The sequence below is a fragment of the Cotesia glomerata genome, linkage group LG5 (assembly GCF_020080835.1).
Source record: "Cotesia glomerata isolate CgM1 linkage group LG5, MPM_Cglom_v2.3, whole genome shotgun sequence".
In the NCBI taxonomy this organism is placed as follows: domain Eukaryota; kingdom Metazoa; phylum Arthropoda; class Insecta; order Hymenoptera; family Braconidae; genus Cotesia; species Cotesia glomerata.
The window spans coordinates 206,130-231,673 of record NC_058162.1 but is presented as its reverse complement, the minus strand read 5'-3'; the positions used below and the strand labels follow the sequence as shown (position 1 = coordinate 231,673).

The window sequence follows — 25,544 nt, the reverse complement described above, 5'->3', positions numbered from 1 at the left end:
TTTCTAACAAATGTCCTGAGTAAACTTCCGCGTGATTTAAACTCCTATCTTACGCTCAGATACTCGTGGAATTTTATATTTTATTTTATAAACACTAATGTGAGTAACGCGGTCTCGATCTTACCGATCCGATGATTGCTGATGCTGATATTGATCTTCTGAAGATTTATATCGGAGATTTAGTGATAATTGCGGTGCTTTTTCTATCAGACTAGTAGATACCAGCGCTACGGAATTCCATTATCCGGTAGACTTCATTTTCTCACCTGGTGTTGAGTGCTGAGTCGTATTTTATTTATCCACGACATTTTATTTATTAATGAAATAATTACGAGTTGAAAAAGTATTTAAATTATTTTTAGCCAAGTAACAAAAGTAAAATAATTTAAATTTTGCCTGTGTATGTATTTATTTAACGCTGACAGTAGAAATGGTATCTGGCACACAATTCCCGCGGTATAATAACTAAACAGTACTCTTAGCTTTGACTTTTGGCTACCACCTCGAATAACATTAACATTAACATCAAGCATCAAGCCGCCTTGCTGCTAAGCCTGATATAAATTACCATCGAACTGGCAGCGTAGCCGCTTTTCACATTTTTTATCTACCGTAGTAATCTAAAGCCCAATATAAAAGAGCAAATATTATTTGTATTATTAAGCGCTGTTGAGTTGTGTCCGTGACTTTTGATAATTATAAGAGATTGAAGGAATTCGGACAAGATTTCAATTAACTAAACATTTATTGTTCTACAAATATTATAACTTTGTCTTAAAAATTTATATTTAAATTCCTTCATTTTTGAATTTTTTAAGGGATCAGGAACTGATTCCATAAATAATAATCGCAACAGGAATGCCAGCAAGTGCGAAAGGGCCAAAAGGACCATCAGTTAACAAAACCAAGTACTAATTTTTGATGCGACATGCAACAAACAATACCAAATTATTGTTTATTTATCATAACTTAAAAATAACAAATAAGTTGACGCTCGATATCTCGATCTACACAACACGTAGCCTTAACTGGTGGTTTTTTAGTCGCATTCAGGTCTTCCAGACACGAATTACACCCTCATACTCTAACAAAACTTATACTCGGTATCAGGTTGATTAGCATTGAGAACTCGCGGGGAATGTCCTAAGAAAAATGTCGAGTATCTTGAGCGATAAAAATTGTTTTAATTAATATATCATCCTCGACGACTCGCTGAGGATTGTCATTGGATTGATGATGATAGGATAGAAGTCTAATACAAGATACGAGACCGATTATAAGTCCTCGGTCTCTGGAGGCTCGATTGTATTAATTTTATTTAGTTTGAATTTAAGTTTGAGGGGTAGAGGAGGAAAGGAACGTTATCGAGAGGCATCATCATCGGTACCAAAGGGGCTAAGGATAAAAAAGGCATCCAAGTGAACGTACACGGTGAAGAGAGAAAAAGACAAAAGACAGAAACAAGGAATGAGCAAGAAGAAGAGAGACTGTTGAAGGAATTCACCATCTCGTATTATATTTCGGTTTGTCGTCTTGTCTGTTTAACTGTTTGCAGTCGCACGCAGGCTTACCACGTGTGTGGTCCAAGAGCAATGAAAGCACGTGTCGGCAATGCTACGACCTTTTTATCATACACCCAATACTGGGGCATTCGACAGCATCGGCTCCTGCTCCTCATCTTCAACGCCGGGCTTTTTCGCAACAAATACTTTTAATGTGAGAATGTCGCGGACGGGCTAAGAAAATCCTGATCAAAATTCTCCTCCAATCTTCGGTATTTATTAGTTGGAGGAGGTGCAAGCCGTGGGGTTCCCGAGAATCCGAGAATCCGAGAATCCGAGAATCAGAAAACCGTTAGTCGCGACAAATGTCACTTTTCGTATGTTTTCGAGGTCTTTTCTTTTGGGTATAGTAGCTGATGTTTCGTAACAGGTTTCTTAACTTAAAAAGTACTTCGGTGCTCTGTTGGAGAAAGTTTGACGATTTTTGGAAATTAATTTATGGGATTTTAACAAAAATTGCGTTGGAATTTAAAAAATTTTTAAGATTATAGGTGGATAGAAAGAAATTGGAAGCATGATTTTTTATAAAATTTATTTATTAAAATTTATCAACTTATATTATTAATTAAACTATAAACGTATGAAATGAATTTATTAATAAGATGCGTAAGAGTAAACAGATTGTTTAAACTGTCGACTGTACGACTGTAGGTGTGGTTGTAAATTAATAAAGAGTATAAATGATTAAGAGTAAAGTCAAAAATATTCAACAAATTACAAGTCTTTGACGAGGATATTACCTCTATAAATCCACGTACTGGTCATTTCTATTCTATAGTAATTTAGTGGATGGCGCGACAGCTCTTGCACCTGTCTGTCTTCGTCATGCTGGCCGACTTATTAGTCCTCTCTTGAGTAGATCTTCTCGTCCTCGGCACTGATGCACTGAATAACACTGTTGGGTGTTATTCAGTAGTCCGGGACTTTTATTTGTAAACTTTGTACATAATATAACAGCTTAGAGTTTATGAGCTTGCGTGCCAGGTGAAAATTGGCCTCTACTTACATTAATACTCCAATACAGCAATGCGAATGAAAGACAAACATTTACTATTTACTTTTACACTACTCTCCAGACTTATCGCTCGACAGTTGTGCCCGGCTCGCCACATGTTATCTCACAGGCTTTCAATTTCTGACATTGTTTACAATTGTTCCGTGATTGTCCTCTAAATCACCCGGATATTTATTTCGTGTTGTTAATTAAAACATTCCGCGATATAAAATATTTCCTACGATATATTCTCACTGCTAATTTGTTTTCTTTGGACTATAGTTTAGTTTATTTTGCATTTACTACAATGTCAGTTATCGGTTTAAATTTTGTTGAAATTAAGCCAACATTTTAATTGTAATAGTTTAACTTGCCAAATATGCACTTGACTTTTTTTTTTAAATGAAAATTTAATCTAGAATTTTGAGGTGATTGTTACTAGGCATGCTGAGAGGGAAGGAGGAAAAGCATTTATTAAAAAATTTCCATTAAAAGTTGAATAATTTAAAATAAATTGTGACCACTAGTAACTAAAGGCAATAAAATGTAAGTGGCCCTTAATCACAACAAAATGGTATTTAATGCCACTGGTCGTATAATTATTTCCATTATGGAAGTTATTTGCGGGTAAAATATAGTAAATAATAGCGAGAGTAGGTAGTAGGCAGTAGGCAGTAGGCAGTAGGCAGTAGGCAGTAAGCAGTAGGGAATAAACGATGATCAGTGTTCTTTAGAGTTAGAGTTTCTCTTTAGTATTTTGTTAGCGATAAAGCCGATCGCCGAAAAGGATCTCGGTGCTTTCGTACAAGTACAAGCGAGAGTATATAACACGAGAATCGATATCGAGAACCGGATCACGGATCGCGATTCCAACTGCATCGATGAACGTTAACGGAGCTGCGATTGCGACGATCTCTTGTCCGTTTACGATCAAACGTGTCAGTTAAATCGCCGTTGCCGCCGCGAAGGCCTAATGATCTCGCCTCCGGTGCTTGGAAAACTTCTTTTCGTTGTCCTCGAGACACCTTGATTAGGAATCACGGACTTAAACGTGTGATAATCTTACAACTCTACGAAACCTGCAAATTATATCTTTTACTCACTCACTGTCTATCAACATTTCAACCATTTCAAAGAGGTCACAAGAACAATCTCATGCTTTTTTATTACTGAATTTATTACAATAAATTACCGATACGTTTGGCGCTTTGCCTTTATTTTAACATTTCTTTTTTATTTATACTAAATGGGGTGAAAGGGCAACCATTTTAATCACATTTATTATTTTTATCTCTATTTTTAGACCTCTCTCTCTATAAATTACTACTTTTAAAAAGATTTACAACAAAATACAACTAAACAAAACAAAACTATTTAGATAGTTACTATTTGTAATAGTTTATTTTCATCTTATGACTACATCTTTTAATACACTGAAGAAACCGAAAAAATTGAGAGAGATTATCTCCTTCATGGCCCGCTCTGACGAGGGTATTAACTATCTCCATCTACAATTTTGTATTTTTTATTCCACTTCCTCCTTTAAAATTAATTCATGCGTTTTTAAAACTAGTCAACTATAGATCGAACTCAGTCTCATTTTTTGTTCCAATTATGACTGAAAATAATAATATAAATAGAACATAGTTATATCGATATAAAGATCAAATCTTTTATTTGTTCTAAACATTTCCTATCTGATGGATTTTATATCATCAATAAATTTATAGCGTAGGACATTTTTTTAATTTCAATAATTAATCTTTGAAAATGATATTTTTTAACAGTACAATTTTCGAGATATTTCATTTAAAAATTTATTTAATAACTGCCGCTTTTCGCAAGTTAAAATAATACACTTTAAGTTATTATGAATTACAACGATAAGTAGACTCTTAACACTCCTCCTGTCATGTTAATCGCAAGTTAATCAATTGAATGAAATATTTAATAAGCTCCTTCAAATCTCATTATAGTTATTCCCATCAAAGATTATCACAAATCCCTCGTGTTAGTGGGTCTTAAATGGTAAATGAGTGATATTCCGGCTCGCTGAGTTCTTTTCAGTCTTCCTAACGGCTCAGTGTCACTGTCACTGTCCCACTAAAAATCACGAGACGGCGATCATTAATAAATAAATAAATAATTATAATAGTCTCAGTGTATTAATATAATATAATATTGTTGGGGGAATTATTACCGATTACATTTGAAGATAATAAAATGAGACATCTTTCACTGGACAGTGATTAACAATAAATACAAACCAAATGGATATATAATATAATATAACTTTAAGTATCCGATTAACGATCAAACGTTAGCGCGTGACAATTTTATTAAGGCACTTTACCAGCCAGAATTTAAGGCATTAAGAGTTTAATTGAATTTTTTGACAACAAGTAAGCCGGAAAGACACTAATGGATTTACCGTTTTATTTATTTTATTTTAAATATTTAAGATGTCATTACAATTATTTCCAAAGTTGTAACATTATTCTATTTAAGTGTGTCTCGCGTCTCTACTTGGAAAATAATCTGGCTCAGGGTTGCGGATTGTGAATAAAAAAAAATAATTGAATTAGAATTTGCGTTAAAATTTTTTTATTAAATTCTTCATTTAAAAAAAATTGAATAAAAAATTTCTAATTCTGTAAAAAGATTTAAAAAATAAAAAAAAAAAAAAAAATTTATGATAGCTTTTCGAGCCACACCCGCGCGTAAATAATATAATATATATTGAAGTATTACATTATATATTGTATAGAAAGTGCATCACGTTTGTACACACCCTTAAATTTGTGGAATAGACATGGGCAGTAATGACCCGAGTGCATATGTGGAAGATGTATGTAATGTATCATGATTATGATGTTATGCATTAACATTGCTACCGAGAGACACGTAGCGATGAGCTGCGTAAATTGCGAACAGAAGCGTGAGCATCCCGCATGATTTAGATGTTGGTAAAGAATTTTATTATTAACCTGTTAATCAGCGATGCTAGTAAATCAAAGGTGTTTGTTTTAATAAGATGTAGGAGAGGTATATAGGCTATAAATTACTGTTTTTATTTTTATTTTCATTAGATTGAGTAGTAAATGGTCAAATGGTGAATTAGGTAGATTGATAAATAGGTACGGCAACACCCTCGTACTCCTAGTGAAGATGTCTGATAATTGGAAATTTGAAATCGAGTTCACTGGCACATTTTATGATCGCATTGAGACGTTTACCGTTTCGCAATAATAACCCAGTATAATATCTCTCGTTTACAATATACCTCGTTTCGTAGCATTTCGTAAAACAACAACTGGGAAGATAAATCTTTGCTTTCTGGATTTATATCTTTGTCCTATAAATTTAATAGACAATCAAAATTTTGAACCATAACTGATTTTATTTTTGGTAAATTTTACGGGAATTTAACACTACTTTTCCGATAAATTATATATATATTTTTTATTTTAAATTTTATTTATTTCGAAACAATTCATAGTTGAATAATTTTTTCACTATTTTCAATTTCCCAGTACACTGATAGAAGGATTTAGTACGGAGTACTAAACTGATTTAGTAACAAAATTTTTATTCATTTATTTGGGAGAAACAAATATTTTGTACCCATCAATAATATTTGTTACAGTTTAATAAATGATTTCTTTATATTAACAAAGCCTTATTACATAGAAATAAATATTTAGTTCCACCAAATAATATTTAGTAACAGGTACTAAATATTACTTTGGTAAGTATTGTCGGTAGATGGCTATGCTTTAATTCCAATTTTTATGTGATACATAACCTATTCACTAACTTAGATTATTTTATTCAGCTCGATTTTGGGAGATTTATTAAACCTTTAAAAACACACATGCTCCCAATAAACGTCTTCTCTCTATTTATGTCTTTTCTCAGTGGAGTTTAGTTTAGATTTTTTAATTTGTCTATTATTGATATGTTAAAAACTTGTTTAATTTTAAATTTTATAAACGTCTCAAACAAAAAAAAAAAATATAATTTAATAAGATTCTTTTCTTTATAATACCTTATATTTTTACTTAAAATTATTTATTCTAATTATTTTTATTTATTTTAAGTTAGAAAGTTAGGTTACACGCTAAAATTAGTTAAAAAATTAATTTCTTTGATACCAATAAACGATTTATTGAGTACCAATAAATCATTTGTTAAATACTACTAAATATTATTTATTTGGTGGGACTAAATGGGCTTTAATAAACGATTTAGTACCTATTACTAAATATTTGGTAATGAAAGGTTTGTTACTAAATCATTTAGTATCTGTTACTAAATCTTATTAAATAGAACTAAATCCTTCTATCAGTGTACTCGCTCTTGTTTAATCAGAACCACAACATCACATCACATTCTATAATGATCCACCTACTGCTATTTCGAAACTCTAACACCTCTCCTCTCTTACGTCCCTTGTCTGGCTCTCCTGGTATCCCAATCATGTTGATAAAAGTATAATCTTAGTAAACGCTATACATCGCCGTCATTTCGGATTCGTCCTACACGTCACTCATTTCGCGTTAACACGACCTAACGGCGTTTCTCCGATTGTCTCCCTCATATATCCCCATCATATACTTGTTGTTCTATAAAATTCTCCTCGAGCATCAGACATACAATATATAATACCTCTTATTAGTAAACTCGCGCTGTAATAACAACATCACCATCGGAAAGTAAATAATGACCCTCATTATATGACAAGCGATATAACGCCTGATATGATAGTCGGCGAGCCATAAAAAAAAAAAAAAATCTTCGTTACCAGTTATGCGTTTATTTATTAAACGTACAATAAAATAAACGCAACAACAACCTCACTCCTCGAAAAGCGCAATCGCGATCTGACGCAATAGGAGAGCATACCATGACCCAGAGATAATTGGGCTGAATAACGTCACCCATTCGTTTAGCGAACGGTGTACCAGGCATGAGCATGACTCATCCGGGATTATCTTAAATAAAACCATTACCAGTTTCGATGCAATGCAACTCAGATCCAGACTCAAATTCAGACCCTATAAAGCCAAATGTAATAAAGTAATAACTAACACGCGTGTATCAACTTAAACTGTTACCAGTTAGAGATTAATTGCGAAATGGGCGAATAATTGGGGCTCAATTCTCCACTAGACGTCTCAGATACGGATCACCTGTGATTAGCAGAATTATCTCACCTATACCGAGCATTATCTCAAGTAGAGCCTCGTGTTTACGCCCACGCCTGGACCATTACGATCTTTAATTTGGTCTTAATGTGGTCTTTCATTTGCTTTCTTAGCTTGTGCTCAAGTTAGACTATCACGCCTCTGTGTTTAAACAATATCTGTTATTACTTACTATCGTTGGCAGTATGTTTGTAGTACCTGCTGTCCCTTCTGTTGATTCGTTTTCGGAGGAGCTTATATTAGATGCAATGTAAACAAAATGAAGAATTGCAATTGCGAGGACATGATGCAGAGTGATGGTCTGGGTTGCGAAAATCATAATGCTGTACCTTTGCTTGGAACGAGTGACGTTAAGAGTGTTGTTATTGTGAATGTAGGCAAGGCATCGTGTATTTCTGGCCATGGCTGACTCACGGCGACTCCCACACGAGTTATTTCACATACAGGTTACACAGCCGCCCAAGTTACCTTCGTACGTCGTTTGTCGTTGTCCCCAGCAGCAGCTTCTTCGTCTTCTGCTTTCATACTTGCTGTATGCTCTTTCTAGAGTCCAGACTCGAATCCAATGAGACTCAGAGTAAAACGAGGCTTGCGCAACGCGATTTACCTTCATTGCGAGATCTGTCGCAGTACCTTGCTTTAGAGCTTTTTTATTGACTAACTTTCTTTTATTCAGCTGTTTTCGATGTTTGAAATTTGTGACAATTGTTTGAGTCAAAAATTGTCTAAATATATATTTTAAACAATAGTTGAATTTTTGTTACATTTGAAGTTGTTTTATAAATGTTAGACAAATGTCCGTCTGCAAATACTGAAGTCTCTTCTCTATTGTTAATTTATTGCCCGTTCTAGATTGTCTATAACAGATGACCTGACCAACAGTAGCAAAGCAGTAGCTCAAAAATGAAACTTTTCTGACATGAACAATTAATTTGGACTTAAAGGAGATCTGTTTTCCAAACTAACATCTATATGAGATAGTGTATGTTCATAAGGCGTTAAGTTGGCATTTACTTGCTTCAAATAAAAACAAAATATTATTATTAATATCGTATACATCCAAGACATATAAATTTCGGTATCTGTGCTGAGCTTGTAGCGGTTCCAATTAGTTTAGTTTCATCGTTATATTAGAGGAAATTTGTTTTAAATATGTTATAATCAGAACATTCGCATGATTTACGTATATGTAGTATATATCATAGACGTTGTACTCTGTGGAAAAGTCACGTAGGCAGGTTGTTTGTTCAGTAAATACTAAAAGCAAGCTAGTGAGTTGTGTGATAGCATGAAGCTTCGCGGTAAATTAATCACATAGTATTATTGCCGAGGACAACAGTGTAAGTTTGAGCAAAGCGGCGCTTTTATTTTATTTTTGACGTTTGGCTCGGGCCACCCGGTAGAGAATAGCCAACTATCGTGATTCGCTCGGCTACTCCCGCTACGCTCTTGTTCATCACTTTCTTATTTTTTTTTTTTTTTTTCAAGCTTGTTTTTGAGCTTAATGCTTGAAATTTTTGGTAAACTAGGTGATAAACATCCAATAAGACAAAATTTAACGTGTTGAAAATTTCTCGAAATAGTACTGAGCCCATAACCTGCTGTAATTTTAAAAGAAAAGAGTAGAAGTAGAACTAGAGTATGATAAAATAAATGAAAACGTGTTTAAACTCCCATAACTTAAAAAAATGTTATTGCAATTTTAAATTCCTGATTCGCCGGTTAGTTCACTCTATAGACCATATATTATCTCAGCCCGACGACCCGAGTCAAGAGTTAAGAGTTAATAAATAATTTGAGTGCATCCATCAGCTTTAAACGCACTCACTCTTGTAAAAATAATTTTTTCCTTTACTTTTTTTCCATCCGAATTTCGGTCCTTCCCTTTACTTCTTGGTCTTCATACCGCACTAATTCATTCCTCATACTTTATTTATATTTATTCACTTTCATATTTTTCACACTCGTGCTTAACTTATCTTACATCAACGATCAAGAGATATATGTTGTTATATAGTTTTAATTTTTCTTTATGTTGGTATTAATTATACTATACTTTTTGTTTTTCTTAATAAAACCCTCCATACTTTACGCTCGTATTTTTTTTTTTTTTTTTTCTATCATTATTATTTCTAATAATAATGATCATAAAATTCTCGCAGATACTTTTTTGATTTAATCGTGAGTGTAAATTTTCCATCTATGTGAATCTTGAAAATTTATAAAAATAAATCTAACATATTATTTTCATAATGAAACAGGGTAGAATACGTACGGTTTAGAGAGTCAGGACTTTATTTTTTCGAGAAAAAAATAACAAACGGTATGCAAAGCTCGAAAAATAAATAAAAATGCATAAAACGCATGGAAGCAAATGCTCTAAATAAAATTACAAAAATATAAAAGATGTAAAGATATATAAAATAATTCTATGAATGATCCAGTAAAGTTTGAGATATTTAGGTTTAAGAGACATAAAAAATTCAAATATAAGGGGAATTAAATCATGAAATACATATGCGAGTGTAATACTTATATATTCAGGAAACTATTAATCAAAATTTCGTATTAAAAAATTAAACTCGCGATATTTTTATCGTTTGTTTTTGTACATGAGATAGGCATTGCAATGTACCCAGTTATATCAAATATATAAGACATTTTTGATAATAAAAATATGAATTTTATGAATTTCACTTGCTACTGAATTAGACAGTTTTATTACAAATGAGTTTAATTCGAGTTCGAGGGTGATACAGTAAATTTTTCTTAAAGCAATTGAGGAAATAATTATTTTTGTTGAATAATATCGAGCCGTTATTTAACCGGTGATTCAATTTAACATAAACCATGCTCAAGCGCACAATAATTCCTTGTACTATTTTCGTCCCAATACTGTCTATTTAATTTTTACAGTTGAACTTATATATTAGAGAATTGCGTTTTTAAATTTACAATTGATTAGCAAACAAAAAAATAATTATTTAGCAACCTCCCAAATGATTAATTTGTCTATTAATAGTTTAAAAATTAGAGGAAAAAATAGCTCGTTAAAAAAAAGATAATAACAGTAATTAAGGCATATATTAACCCCGTGAAACGGTCGCCCAAATCATTAAAAATAAACGGCTTATTTACTTTCTCATTACTCAACTAGTAGTATATAATATATCGTAGAGTTTGTTGAGTAGCCTTGTAATTTATTTACTAATAACGTTAACTAGTTGTTTTCGTCAACAAGCTCAACATATATTCTTTCTAGATTCAATGACTTTGATGAACAAAATAGAAGTAGTGTTGAAAGACAAAAACAACGTAAACGAGATTACGAATAAGATACAAAAGTAAAACCAAAAACCTTGGATCGTAGACAATATGGGACAACCATTTGTTAATAAAAGCTCCAAACAAACAAAACATGTTTATTAATTTAGATTAACATTTTAAAAGTTGGGCTTTGCTTTACTTGCACATCTTTACTTATTCTAGCTCACCTATTTCTACAATAATGCTTTTTTCTGGCTATAACTATGCGCCGTTTGAGAACTATCACTAATACTAAGACTAGAAGCAATACAAAATATACGGTCGCCACAAAGGCCATCTGTTCTCTTTAAACTTCAGCCTTTAAACCATCGAATGACGCCATCCACAGAAAATTGCTTGGATAGACCAAAATCTAATAGAACTTCTTTGGTATGCAGGACGTGATAAAAATACTTATGACTAGAATTAAATTATCCAACAACCAACAATTACAGCATCTATTGGTCTACTTGATGCTCCTACTTATCTTAATTTTGGTTATCCAGTTTATTATTTTAATTATAATGAATAAAGTTTGAGTTTGCGTATGCAAAACAATTGGATGATTTATTTTTGAAGGAAGAAGCGGTAGATAAAATAGAAAAATAGGCAGTGGTCTTGATGCGTGGATTTGAGCAGTCGTTGTCGTCGACAATTGCAATTGGCGTGACGCCAGTACAGGCGTCCCGACGCTTACCGAGAGGGTGAACCGAGTACTCCCGAAGATTAAGGCGTCCCGGCGTCGAGCATCCGTCAGTAAGCGTGTGAGATGGCTGCAAAGCGCTCCACGATCAACCAGCACGTTTTTTTAGACATGATTCTTTTTCGGTCTAGTGATAGCAAGTTGATATGTTGAATTAGAGCCTTTGATTTGTGAACAGTGAGTGCCAGTGAAAACATAAACAGGTTCAAAAATATAAAACAATTTATCGCTATTTCGTTATCTATTTATTTATTTATTTTTTGCAAAATGTAATTATTACTGACAGAACGGTACCAAAAGTAATGTGACAATGGCTGAAAGTCACTTTAATTGCATTTTTATAGCTGGTGAGTGAAACAGAAGATTAAAGTTGAAGAACATTGAGATTTTGATGAAGCGTACGTAGATTAAGCCAACGTATCATTCCTACTAGCGTAGATATGCATTCCCTGTACTGAATAATGAATAATGTGTGACAGTTTGTTGAGATCAGTGTTTTGGTTTTGTTGATTTAAAAATTTTAAAATATCTAAAATAAAATCAAATTGAAAATTGATTTTTTTAAAACAGGGTAATGCTAATGTTCAGTGAAGTGTCTATTTAGTGAAGAACAGTCAATCCATTGAACGGTGTGTACCGAAAATGGAATATCGGTGAGGTCACGAGGTTACCGCAGAATGCCTGAGCCGAGGGCAAAGCGCTGTAAACACTGTGAGGGTACGACATTGTCCAAAGAATGTGCCTTCAAGAAATATATAACTAAACGATTTGTTTTTGCCAAACAACATTGTGGTTTTATTAATCGTTTGTGCTGATTTATTCGTTTGAATTTAAACTAATGAATTTTTGTTGACATTTGGCTGATGTGTGATTGAATTAACCTATGATTAACGTGGATTAATGAGTGCAAGTGCTGCTACTACTACCTACTAACTAATTCATAAAATCCGTGATGTTTGTTTGGTTTATTTATGATGAGCAGATAAGACAAGAAGACTAATTGGGCGAATTAACTGATCAACTAATGGCGTCAGCTTTTTATCAGAAAGTGGGACGGAAGTTTGGATGAAAAGTCAGGCTTAATTGAGACCCGGGGCACGGTTAATCTCACTCTGGGTCATTAATTTTGTAGTGCTCGTATGTGAGCTATGTATATGGCCCGTCCATCGCATTCCGATCGGGTTCTAAGCATCTAATCCTCTCAATTCTTTGTCTTTGTTGTGTCCTCAGTATTTTTATCTTCGGTTGTTCACCTGTGCCGACTATGTAACACTGCTAAAGCCAATTCATTTATCAGTCAGATTCAAATTTTGACCGCTCTAATTTTTTTGCCAGGTGTCTATACATAGAACTTGACCTCAGTTAGAAGATATTAACCAACGGGTGCTTTTCTTCTGAAGCTTTTTTCCTGTCTTCATATCATCACACCTCATCCACTTGACGTTCATTCAGAATAAATTCAAATCCTCACTATATATATCTCAATTGTGCATTAAGCTTCGATGAACGTTTTGAAGAAAATTTTCTTCGATCAATTTTGAGTTTTAATCAAACGTCTAAACTTTACAGCGAGTTTAATTTGTTTGCAATAGAATTGTATGTTTGAAGATGTTTTTTTGGGCACGAAAACCGGAAATTAACTAGAAATGTCTTGAAACAATAGGCTCTTTTGAGCGGTCACAGGGTTACTTGTTAGCAAATGAAATAAAGCTTTTTATCGTAGGTGAGTCGAATGGATCGTAAACATGAGGCTCAACAGCTGTCGATGAAAAACAGATTCTAAATATAGAAAGTAGTCTGAGATGGTGTAGGTCTGTAATCTGGTATTTGGTATTCGCTAAATCTCGACCTTTTCGCTGTGCTACAGTTACACTGAAGCTACAATTGCAAAAAAAAAAAAAAAAAAAAAAAAAGAAAAAAAAAAACAGTTTAGTTAGTTTAAGATTTAGTTTTAAAAAAAGCATATTTTGTTATTTTTTTTATTTTCAATGGATAATTTAGAAACTGGGTCAAACAGTTAGCTAAGAGGAAACAAAATTAAGATACATTGAATGTATTTTTTATTTATTTAGAACGTTTTTCGAAATGTAATAATCTTTCCGGTGGATTTAGAGGAATTCTTTTCTACAATGTTGAGTTTAGAATCGGATTCTGCATCCCGTAACAATAATTTACGCTTCTTAAAACGTTTAGTTGTAGAATAAGTTGAACATTAATAAGGTTGATAAATACTTTAGCTGGACACGAGAGATATTGCGAATAATCTGAGCAGCTACGCAAATAAATTTAACCTAGCGAAAGCGAATCAATTTTTTTAGTCTGGTGTATTTAATTCTTACAGTGAAAACAAATGTCTCTGGGAATGGTGGGTGATTGCGTAACTGGATCAAGCTGGTTATGTGTACTACACATGTGATGTATTGTCGATGTAAATGTAAATTTTGTTATTTTTTGAGTAAACTCTACCAAAATAGAATATAGAATAGAATAACTTACTCTTGTACGAGCAAGTAAGAGTTCATTGGATGGATATAATAGATATAATAGTTATAATAGAGAAGTCTTTTGGTTTAGTGTTGAGAACCGAGATTATCCGATTGAGCGAATTGGATGGACAATTAGAATCAAAACTAGTTTGATGACAATTGAGGCGTGAAAGTTGCAATAAAGAGAGCCGTGATTTAATGTTAAAGAGACGGACGGAGACTGCGCAAGGCAGAAATTCGCCGGCGTCTTTTTATTTTATTTTGGCAGAGCCACCATTGGATTATTTATCGTTACGGTATGTGCGTTACGTGGGCGTAGTCCCCGAAAACTGGCCGTCATCCAAATCGGCGACACCTTACACCCACAAAATCCGACATGGGACGAATGCTCGTGTGTATTATATCTTACATTATGTTATGTTATTATTTTATATTATAGCTGGATTGTTTGATTGTGGAGAGGCTTTAGAATTCAGATTGAGATTGAGGATGGATATTATGCTCTCAACAACTAAACAAGTCTCAGATGTATTTCTCGTTACACGGCTAAAGCGCTACGTTGTTCTCATTCTTCGCTGCGTTTATACTCTCTTCCGTTTGCTTTACGTCTTTTTTTTTTTTTAAACATAGACAATTTTGAGAGCATATTTGCAAAACTGGATTTAGTTTAACGATAAGTTATTTATTCTTTTTTTGAATAAACAAATTCTTCTATCAGTGTCAAAAAATTTAAAATATCGTGCAACTGCTGAGATTTTTGTTACGTTATTTCCGTTTCCGGAAACGCTAAAGATAAGCCAGAACTGGAAATAAGTTAGCTCTTAAAAGCGGGTTTGCACCTGACTTCCGCTCAACTTACACACATTAGATACTAGACGTTAGTATTAGACCGTGGACTGTAAACTTTCGACTGTACCGGTCGTTCATAATATATCACGATCCTGTCTAAGCAAATCGGGCGTTACTGATGTCTTCTGTCATTCCTACTATTACTATTACCATCTCCAACCTGACTGTATCGCCTAATTTCTGATTGATGATTCTAGTTTCCTATACTGACACCTATTTGCTGGCAATTTAGTATTACCAGACAATCAACAATGTGCAGATAGAGGCGCCTTGCATCTGAGTCAGGCCCTAAATCAGATCTTTCGTACTTCATGTAAAATTTCTTGCCATAAATTCCCACAAATTTATTACAGCGTGAGTTCATAAATCTATACCGTACTGTTTATAAGATTTTTTCTCTACTATCATATATGACATATTACAGATGGAATAATAATAATTATTATTTATCATTGATGTAATACAAATATGAGGAGTCATTCTACAGATTGTGACGTCCTACGATCTAGAATTTTCAATACATCCAACTGTGAAATTTTTAATGGAAGCCCACGCTGTCTGGCTGGTACAAAGTTCTGCGAACTCTTCAAGTGTCTGACACAGCATCCACCTCTCTGAAAACTAAACATTCACCCTGGCATGTCCGTATGTCCGTAAAAATAAATGACACGCTGTCAGAGACTATCCACGATAATTCTCAATTTTTTTTTTTTTTTTTTTTGAAAAACGTATACTCATATGTGGAAAAAAGAGAAAATGTTTTTGACCTGGAAAATCCCTTGCAAGGCGACCTCCGTTCGATTTCATTTCAGCGATCCTGGGGTCAATTTCTGTGGGAAATTGGTTCGGAATATCTCGATGTCGTTTTTGAGAAATGGCAATTAATTTTGAAGGTTTTATTTAAAGAATACTTGGAATTGGTATAACTTTTTTTTTTTTGAAAAAAATTTTTAGTTTTTAACTGACTCATATTCTTTCATTAATTTTGCAAAACAACGTAAAAATAAATGGAAACCCAAATTAAAATCTTCCATAAATCAAACGATAATTTTCCGTCTTTTAATAACATTATTAATCCTAAAAACACGAGATCAAACCGTATATTTATATCCTGACTTGTATATTCTATAATTAATATTGTTGCATAGAAATAAACTTATTTAAAAAAAAAGAAGAGTCATTAGCCTCTACAACTCCCAACGAATTTAATTTAAGTAAAGAAAGATGTCATTCTTTGTTCCTTCCGTCAAGCGTTACTTCCTCTTATCTATTTTCACCGATTTTTTCCGAGTTTCCGTACAACTATTTCGTCCTACTCTCTCGACTATGTTATCTTATAGTTTGTCGGTTTTTCTATTAACATAAGTTTTCCTCTTGCACGCGTTATAAGTGTATCCGAGTCATTAGGACCAGAGCATTGCTGAGATATGACAACTTTTGGCACGGGTCACGTTGGCTTAGAAAATCTAGGAAGTTTAATTATTGTTGCCCTTAATGAATTATTACATCACACTTGTCATTCATTTTCACCCCATTTATTCAGTGTGTTAATTTACTCGACAATAATAGTTTTAATGTTAATTTTATTTTATATTTTATACATTACAACTAAAAATGATCTTTTGAGACATTATTTATTTTTAAAGCAAACATTTATTAATCTTATTTTAAAATAAAATGCGTGTGGTCGTTGGCGTTAAGCTTACGATCCTTACAGGCCTTCCAATCTTGATTATTCACCAGAAATATGAATGAAAACATATTATATATTTTCTGAAATTAGTTAATGACTCAATGAGGTACATGTGTCGTTTGGTTATTTAATAGTAATACCAATCTACGTCGTCCATTGATTTAAATATTTGGCAAACATTTAACCTGACATTTTATTGTGTTTCTTAATTTACATAATTAATTTTACTTGCTTTATTTTTAATTAATTATTAACAATAATATTATATCATTTATTTATAATAACAAAATGAAATAACAGAGCTTGACTTGTAGATGAAAGTTTCTAAGTTTGGCATCTAAGTTAACCGTTTAAATTCGCTACTAGTTTGTCCTTGCGTTCGGGATATTTCTGTCCAGAGTTTTAGCCCGTAAAGACGTTCCCCCGGCCATTCCCGAAATGGCGAGACGTCACTTAGGCTATGTAAAGCTAAAAGCTAGAGCAACTGCAGATCTGAGCATCTTACAAGTATTAGTATGAGTATTAGTACACTATTCTAGCTTTTTCCTTATTAATTATCAAAGTAAAAACTATCATCTACGAGACCTTGGTCATTATTTTAACGCTCTACCCACGCCCCTTAATTAATCTCGTTAATTTTTTGCTTATCTAACACCTATTTTTAATGAGGTCAAAGTGATAAACTGTTAGATCCAAAGTTTTTTTTCTGTTTTCAAGCAATTACGTTAATATTTACAATAATAATGTTTAATGTCAAAAATATAAATAGGTACAATGTATAAATATATGTTCATTTATTTAATTTATATTTAAATTATCTCAAGTAAACAAGTCACGGGTCTAAACGATACCTTCAGGCTGAATCGTTTAACTCTTAATCGCTTCACAATTCGCTTGAAGCCCGTTTTTTCTCCCGGTTCTAAATCCACACTCAAGATCAAACTTGTATTAACGTTTTGTGACGAATCAACCGTTCAATTTTTAAGACCCAAAAGCATGCAGCTCAGACTTTATTCAAATAAACGAAATTATTTTAAAGTAATGGTAAAAGGTTTTTGAAAACGTGTTGCTTGTTGACGGTTGCTAGGAGCGTTACTAAGGTTGTTAAGCAGCGGTTGCTAAGGGGCGCGGCTAAAAAGAGAAGGGGAATAAATATACTTCGTATCAGACATAATTTTTAGTGATAACTAAGCCCCACGTTACATAAATAAATATTGTTTAACCAGTTCTTCTTAACTATTTGTACTGTTAGACATTGAAGATAAATGTTTTCGTTCTATTTTCTTCTTACATCACAGTATACACACAAAATCTCTGTTCTGTTCTCTTCTTGGGTAAACCAAATAACTCATTATATTTATCTATATCAGCCCGCTAATTATCAATTCGTTGCTCTAAGTCTGTAACTTATCTACTGATAATTTTCCAGTCTGCTCATCTTATTAATCCCATCGGGGTTTATTTATATTTCAATTAGCGCAACGTGTTGTTCAAATGAATTTTAAAAACCCACCGCAGTATTTTTTCCTCATGGTCTTATATTACCGCTCTGAAAATAATATCTCGTTACGGTAAATATTTCGCCGATAAATTTCCGAGTTTACGCGCTTTGATGACACGCCCGTACCCGGTATAACACCACAAACAAGTTAAGCCATCAGATATATTTATACGTATACCGAGGGAATTGAATAGTCCTGAAACGACCTTACGCAATAAATAAAATAATCTCGGACTTGGAAATGGAAGTTTAAGTGTAAGTATTCGGGTTTTTAATTAATACTTTTAGGATTTCTATTGTTTACTTTGTACTTAACTGATTATTTTTTGGTTTATGACGGCGATTGCCGCAACCCGGTTGCTTCATACCGAATTTTTTTTCTTTAATTTTATTGGCAAGGTATAAATTTATCTGTTCTGATAGTTGGTTGTCGGTCTGAGAGGTCGCTTTAGATGCCAGAGGAAAAGAGACAAGAGAAGAAATGAGAAGTTAAGTCGACGTTAAACTACTTCCCCCTTCAGATGTGCCTGGCAAGTCCGTTAGGCTAAGTTTGGCGTGCTATTTGCGTCTTCTCGACTACTTCACTTATTTTATTTTAGTTTAGTTTGTTTTCTCTTTCTGATTTTGTTTCTGTTGCTGTTTCTGTTTCGTTTTCACTCTACTATGTTTTTCAATCTCCCTACTCCCTCTTTTATCTTTTTATTACTCATTTCAAGATTTATGATTATTATTATTATTTTGATTTTTAATCTTAAATTCAAACTCTAAGAGAAAGGTAGAAGATACAAAAAAAAACAATGATAAGGGCTCCAATAATATATCCAGAATTATTATTTTGAACTTTTTAAAATCACGGATCATTTCTATGACGTTATTAATAAAAATAACAATAATATAACTCGTTCTCATTAAATGTAATGTAATTATTTGAGCAAATTTATAAAAATGATAAAATTGGGTAGCAATTAATCGAGGAAACATTAAACATAAATATTTTCTTACTTAAATAAAAATAATAATAATAATAATTTATTTATTCTGAAACATTGAAGAGTACTTAATAAAAATAAAATAATATAATTATTTGATTTTATCTCTTTACATAATGTCCTCAAAAAAATATAAACTAGAGGATGACATTATTGAGTCATTTATTAAAACGTATGTGAAAAAAATAAATGTAAAAGAGTTAAGCGATAGTGGGAGAGAAAGGAAAGAAGTAAAATATGTTAAAAATTACGCCGGTGGAAGACACACGAGACCGTTATTACCCGAAATTTATTAAACTCCCACATACACACCACACATCTCTGTTATTAATAGTACTTTCTTCTTCAATATTCAAGGTACTAATATAATTTAATTTTCGTTTTCTCGTTACAGGTAAGCAGACAGACTCATCTCTCTTCTCTCTTGTTAATCATTAACCCAGTACGCAATTCAATTATGAGGTAAAACATACTACATTTTTACTTTTTATTTTTTCTATTATATATATTTTTTTTTACCGTGATAGTGAGTCGCGTGGGTAAAGTTAGAAAGGCGAGTCCTTGGCTCGTGGTTACATAGATTATACAATGAAGAATGTAGAATTAAAAAATAAAAAAAAGTCCATCTCAGATGTTAAACCGCAAGACATTGCTATTTTTAATGATTAGCAGGGATGACAAGAAATTATCGAGCTGATTCTTTATCGGCCTTGTCTTTAGATTAATTTTCACAAAGTTAATTGATTTTTTAAAAATGTTGTAATAATTATTATGATTAACGTCATAATTATTAAGTTAATACCTTTTATCTTGATTGCTCGGAATTTTATTGATTGTTTTAATTTAAAACTTCTGAACAGAATCCCGGGCAATTTGTTATTGATATAAGCTATTTATTATTCCGATATTTCCCGTTAAATACTTCAATTAAGATGTTACTTGGTACTTTAAGTGATAGTGATCAATTTATTATTTAAGGTCACTGGATTTTTTATGGGAACTCCAAATACACATAAGTGTAGGAGAAAATTTTATCAAGGATATTTATATTTAAAGTCTAAATGCAGGAGTGTGCTTCTGAAATATTTTTATCGAGTAAAATGGAATTGAATTGAATAATGTTGAGAGAAACTGCCGACTTTAAATGCGGAAACTAGAATTTATTTAGTCACACCTGAGTATTATGGATCAAAGCTAGCTGTTTTAATAAGAACGACGGTAATAAACTCGCGTAACTTGGAATGAAATCTCAGAAATTAAATGGAGTTTGTATCGGAATTTTTTCAACAAATTTCTGGCTAAAATATCGGAGATATAAAGAAATTATAGGAGGCCTTTCCTGTAGAAAATTGAATTTTCCACAAAAAAGGTTTTTATCAATTTTTTCGTTTAGAATTTTTTTAAAAATCGTGACGTAAAAAATATTTACAAATACTTGATTAATAAATCTTAAAAAAAAAATAATATCATCGTATTTAATAAAGTTTTTTTAACGTTGTGCGTAATTCCTACGTCAGAACGTTAGTCTCAAAGTTTAAATACCCACTAGATAAAATACCGGGTTAATAATCTGTCTATTTTTCGTCTTTTAAAAACAAATGACACAGAATAAAAAATGTTATTTAAAGAAAAGTAAAAAGTAAAACGATTTGATGAGTTTTTTTCCGAGTTTGCTCTATCGTCGGTCTACCGGGTAACAAAAATAGAAACTGTCATATAGTTGTCTGACACGTCATTAGTGTTTTTTTCAGACTATTGCAGTCGTTTCGTCATCATCCAACTACGTGCCAGGGGCCACAAATACAGCTCACAATTGTTATTTTATATATCATTATCATTATTATTATTATTATTATTATTATTATTATAAATGAATATTTAGATTTTTCTTATACAAATCGCGTGGGAGTTATTTATCGAAGACTTAATATATATAATACAGATAATGCGGTATAAAAAATATTTAATAGCTTTTAAATTGTTCGGAGACTAAAGTCACGGTTAAATTGCTGATTTTATTTTATTTAGTCATACAGTATTATATAGAAGAATTTAATATCTGTTATGCAATAACTAAACTCATATCACCTGTCGTCGAACTGCGTTATTTTACCAATAAAATATATTTATACATTTGCGATGAACGAGTGGGTGAATAATTCTTAATAATTTGTGTATTATATTTTATATTATATTATTTAGTGGAGAAAAGCAACGTCAAGACCGCTGTAAACAGTAAACATATTATCCACGGAGAATGATAAGCACGCGCTTAACAACTTGTTTTAATTTCAAAAAGTTTAATTGTCGACAACCCGCTTTTACTTTATTTATTATTTACTTTTTATTCGGTTTTAAAAAATCAGTGAGTAAAAACTCGATAAATTTTTAATTGAATCATTTATTTCTGTAATAAGGTTGTAAACTTTGAGCAATTAATTCTTGGGTAGTAAACGGTTGATAATGAGAAGGAGTTTGTATAAAAAAAAAAAGAGGACACTTGATTATATTTATATATTTTCGAATTGTGATATTACAATTACTTTAAAATTAAATTAAAATTGTAGTTAGCTAGTGAATAAAATCCTGTAAAATAGAGCAGAGAAAACGGTGACAGCTCTCTTACACTGTTGGCTAAGAAATAACCGAGCTTTAAATTGAAAGGGCGGGTGATTGTTGCCGACTGCCGGGTTAAAGGAATGCCCCAGAGAGAACATACTTGGGATGTTTGGTAGTGCAATCCCTGCTTGGGCTCTTCTCTTGCGTGTTGCATAACGGGTGACGCCACTCGCCAAGTAGAAGGAAGACCAGGAGGTTGTGCCAATGCTATAAGCGGATGCTCAAAAAAACGCTCTTGCAAGAGTTCTCTTTTCTACAATCGATAGTAAAGTTTAAACCCTAAAATGGTTCACCATTTTTTGGACCTTGAATATTCCCAAACTTTTGGTTAGTAGGAATCTTAAAGAAAATACAAGGGTAAAACGGTAGCATTGTTTGATGAAGATCGAACAATAAGACGCGTACTATATTCACATTAAACGGGGAGATTAACGGCGGTAATAAGACACGGAGTGGGTTCATTAGGCGCATTGTTATAACTGTGAACGCAGGGCAAGGCTGGTCCCTTTCGACCAACAACAGAACCTCATACTCTCTTGTGTATATTTGTTTGCATTCCTCGGTTTGTTCAGTCTCCTCAGTTTCCTCTCCCATTCAAACCGGCGATAGATTTTTTTTCTCATTAGTTTTGGTCCTCTTTTACTTGTTTATTTTATTTTAATATTTGATTTTTAAAATAATAATTTGTTGTGGTATCGGCAATTGTAGGGTCAAAGCGCAATAATAAAAACAAAATTAAGAGGAGTATTGGAATAAAAAGGAGGTGATTTTAGCCGCGTGCTACTTGGGAAGCTGCCGAGTGAACCAAAAGGTTTGGTTAAGCCGGTAAGCCGGTCAGTTGCCAGTTTATTACAATAATTCGCCCGTTTAATTGCTAATTAAGGGGCCGATCGCAGGTAGGCCATCGAGGATGCAGTAAAATAAGAATGGTCTTAGTCCCATCTGTCCTGTCTTGTTGTGTATATGTGGTGCCAGTGTACGAATTCTCGAGCACGGGAGTCGTTAAATTACTCGTATCGAGCCCGATCCCACGTCGTTTGTTCCGGCTGATTATCGCCCGGTGAACACACTAACAGAAAGAATTAATGTCACAACATGACTTCTCGATCGGAATTGTCGGTAAAAAATTACTGTCGATACATAAACTTACTGACCAGCGACCACAGAGTTGAGTATTATCATACCTACATATACACGCTGGGTATCTTTATAGAGATATAAAAATTAATTACATTTATATGAGCCTCTTTATTTACCGGGTAAATAATACACCGATCCCTTTTTCCTCCTCTTATTCGACATTTTCGATAAAAAAGATATTATATTTTTATTTATTCATTTATTTATTTATATTCAATTTATTCAATTCAATAATAATAATAATAATAATAATAATAATAATTATTATTATTATTATTATTATTATTGGTTATGTTCGGAGTAATTAATGTTGATTGCCTTTCATTAACATTTCAATTTAGATTTATAGGCATACTTCGCTACAAAAGCTTTATTTATTATTATTTATTTATTTATTGAGAAGAATGAATTATTGTTTAAATAACTATGCTGTTATGTTTTTGTAACCAGGAGGTTAATACATTATATCGATGATCTAATTAACAATTTGTCTAACTCCTTATTTTTTAGAGGATGATTTTTTAACATTTTTGATGTAGCAATAATTCAATTATAAATTATTTGAATCATTCAAACTTAAATATTGAATCTCTATTAGATATTAATGATCTTAAATGGTTTTTTGAAGTGATAATAAATTTTGAACTAATTGTTTTTTTCGTACAAATAGATGATTTTCTAAAATGGAGTTAGACAATTTGCTAATTAGAACGTCGATATTTATAGTAAAGTTGAGTGTTTGAATAGTCTTTTTTTTTTCGAATTTATTTCCAAAAGCAAAAACAATTATCTATCGAACATTTATGAATTATAATGAAGAAGGCTACAAAGTGACCTTGCACGTAGAGTGACAGGAGGGATGGCGTGATAATTTTCATTTAAGCTCAGTCTGCGTGTCAATCAGTGTCATCTTAAATATAAGCTTGCAAATAACTCTGGATTGAAAACGGTTAATGAAATTAACTTAGATATCTACCGTCACTCTATATCTCGGATGGATTGTTTTCCTTTTGTTTCATTTCATACGACATTTTGGATTGATGCCCCGTTTTTGGCAGCCAACCGACAATGCTTTTATGATCACACTAATCATTCACCGGTGTGTACGTTCTATCAAGATTTATTAAAGCTTTATTTATAAATTCCCGAGCTAACTGTTCAAACAATATGTCACGGGATTTTGATTTTTACTATTTTGCTCAAAGAAACTTCCGGCTAATAAAGTTTAGATTTTATTCAATGAATTCAAAGTTCAGTTAATTTTTATTTAAAAATATACTTTTATTTTATTTATTTTTTTCTCCAATATATATTTTCTCCAATTGGCTTACCGCAAATTTAGCCAACCAGCTCGCCGAAATATACTGAGCAAACGAGTCACGATAATGAATTGAAGGTTGTATAAAATAAAAGCTACATGACATGCAAGGATGCTAAGGAACAACTTCGCGAGGCTGTTAAAGGCGCCTTACCCGTTCCACGAGTAAACAAACGACGCGTTGGCATCATCAACCCTAACAATACACACACAAATATCCAACACACAAATCGAACACACAACACACACACAATAGCTCTTCCCGGCGTCCAAAGTGTTATTGCATAAGCAACTCGCGCCACTTTGACATTCAACAGTAAAACTCGTAAACATAAACCCGTCAGTGTTTTAACACACCGATTTATAAGCAAGGTACTGCACCACACATCCATTTAAAAAAATAAAAATAAAAAAACAAATAAAGGAGCAGCCTCTGTCTCCTACACACCGATGACCACCAGACAACCATCGAATTCTTTACCAGCCCAGAAAAGACTCAGCCACTTGGCAAGGTATTTTTTATTTCCGGTTGTTGAGATCTCAGGAATTTTCATTCTAGTTTAGAAAGCAAAAGCTCCGTGCCAAATCCCAAAATCACTTTTTACAATTTATTATTTATACTGGCTGCATCATCCCTAACCATTTTATATATTTATGCAGAATATATAATCCAATAGCGATGTTATTACGTTGCCGAACTAAACTTGAGTAATTTAGAGCGCCAGTGCCAAAGATTATGCGAAGATTTTGTAAAAAGATTTATCCTAAAAATATAAAGAGCTTGATTCATCGAACCCGCTATATATGTTAACTAAACGCTGATTCACATAATCTATAAGTCTATAAACTTCTAAATTTATATTGAATAGCATTCCAAGATGATTATAATTATTACGCAGCGTGTTTATGACTTTAAAATCAAATGACTGTTTGCTAAACTTTATCTATTTACTTCCTCGTGTAGTTTTGCTTTTGGTTAATATAAGTTGATGACGTTTCTCTTCATTCAAAATAGTTAACGTGACGTACCGAGGTGATTCATGGCCGACGTAAATCACCGGGAATCGAGATCACAGTTGATCGATAATACGGCTAGTATATGTATATTAGGATAATAGTAAAGTCGAGACGGTGGGTTTAAATCCACCAGCTAAAAATCAAATGCTCCCGGTTTCGG

The 25,544-nt window shown here is 32.7% G+C and overlaps 1 protein-coding gene across 12 annotated transcripts in view; it reads left to right on the top strand.

Moving 5' to 3' along the window:
- The window catches only part of LOC123266189 (putative uncharacterized protein DDB_G0282129), a 98,211-nt gene that overhangs the window by 1,390 nt on the left and 71,277 nt on the right, over positions 1 to 25,544 (top strand). For 9 of the 12 annotated variants that reach the window (XM_044730246.1, XM_044730244.1, XM_044730242.1 and 6 more), the window contains exon 1: positions 11,835 to 12,489. The exons of the other annotated variants lie outside the window; for them this stretch is intronic. In XM_044730246.1, coding sequence (XP_044586181.1) covers positions 12,450 to 12,489 — 40 coding nt within the window. In that variant the 5' untranslated portion in view covers positions 11,835 to 12,449. Of the gene's footprint in view, positions 1 to 11,834; positions 12,490 to 25,544 lie in introns of those variants that run through there. 12 annotated transcript variants of the gene reach the window in all.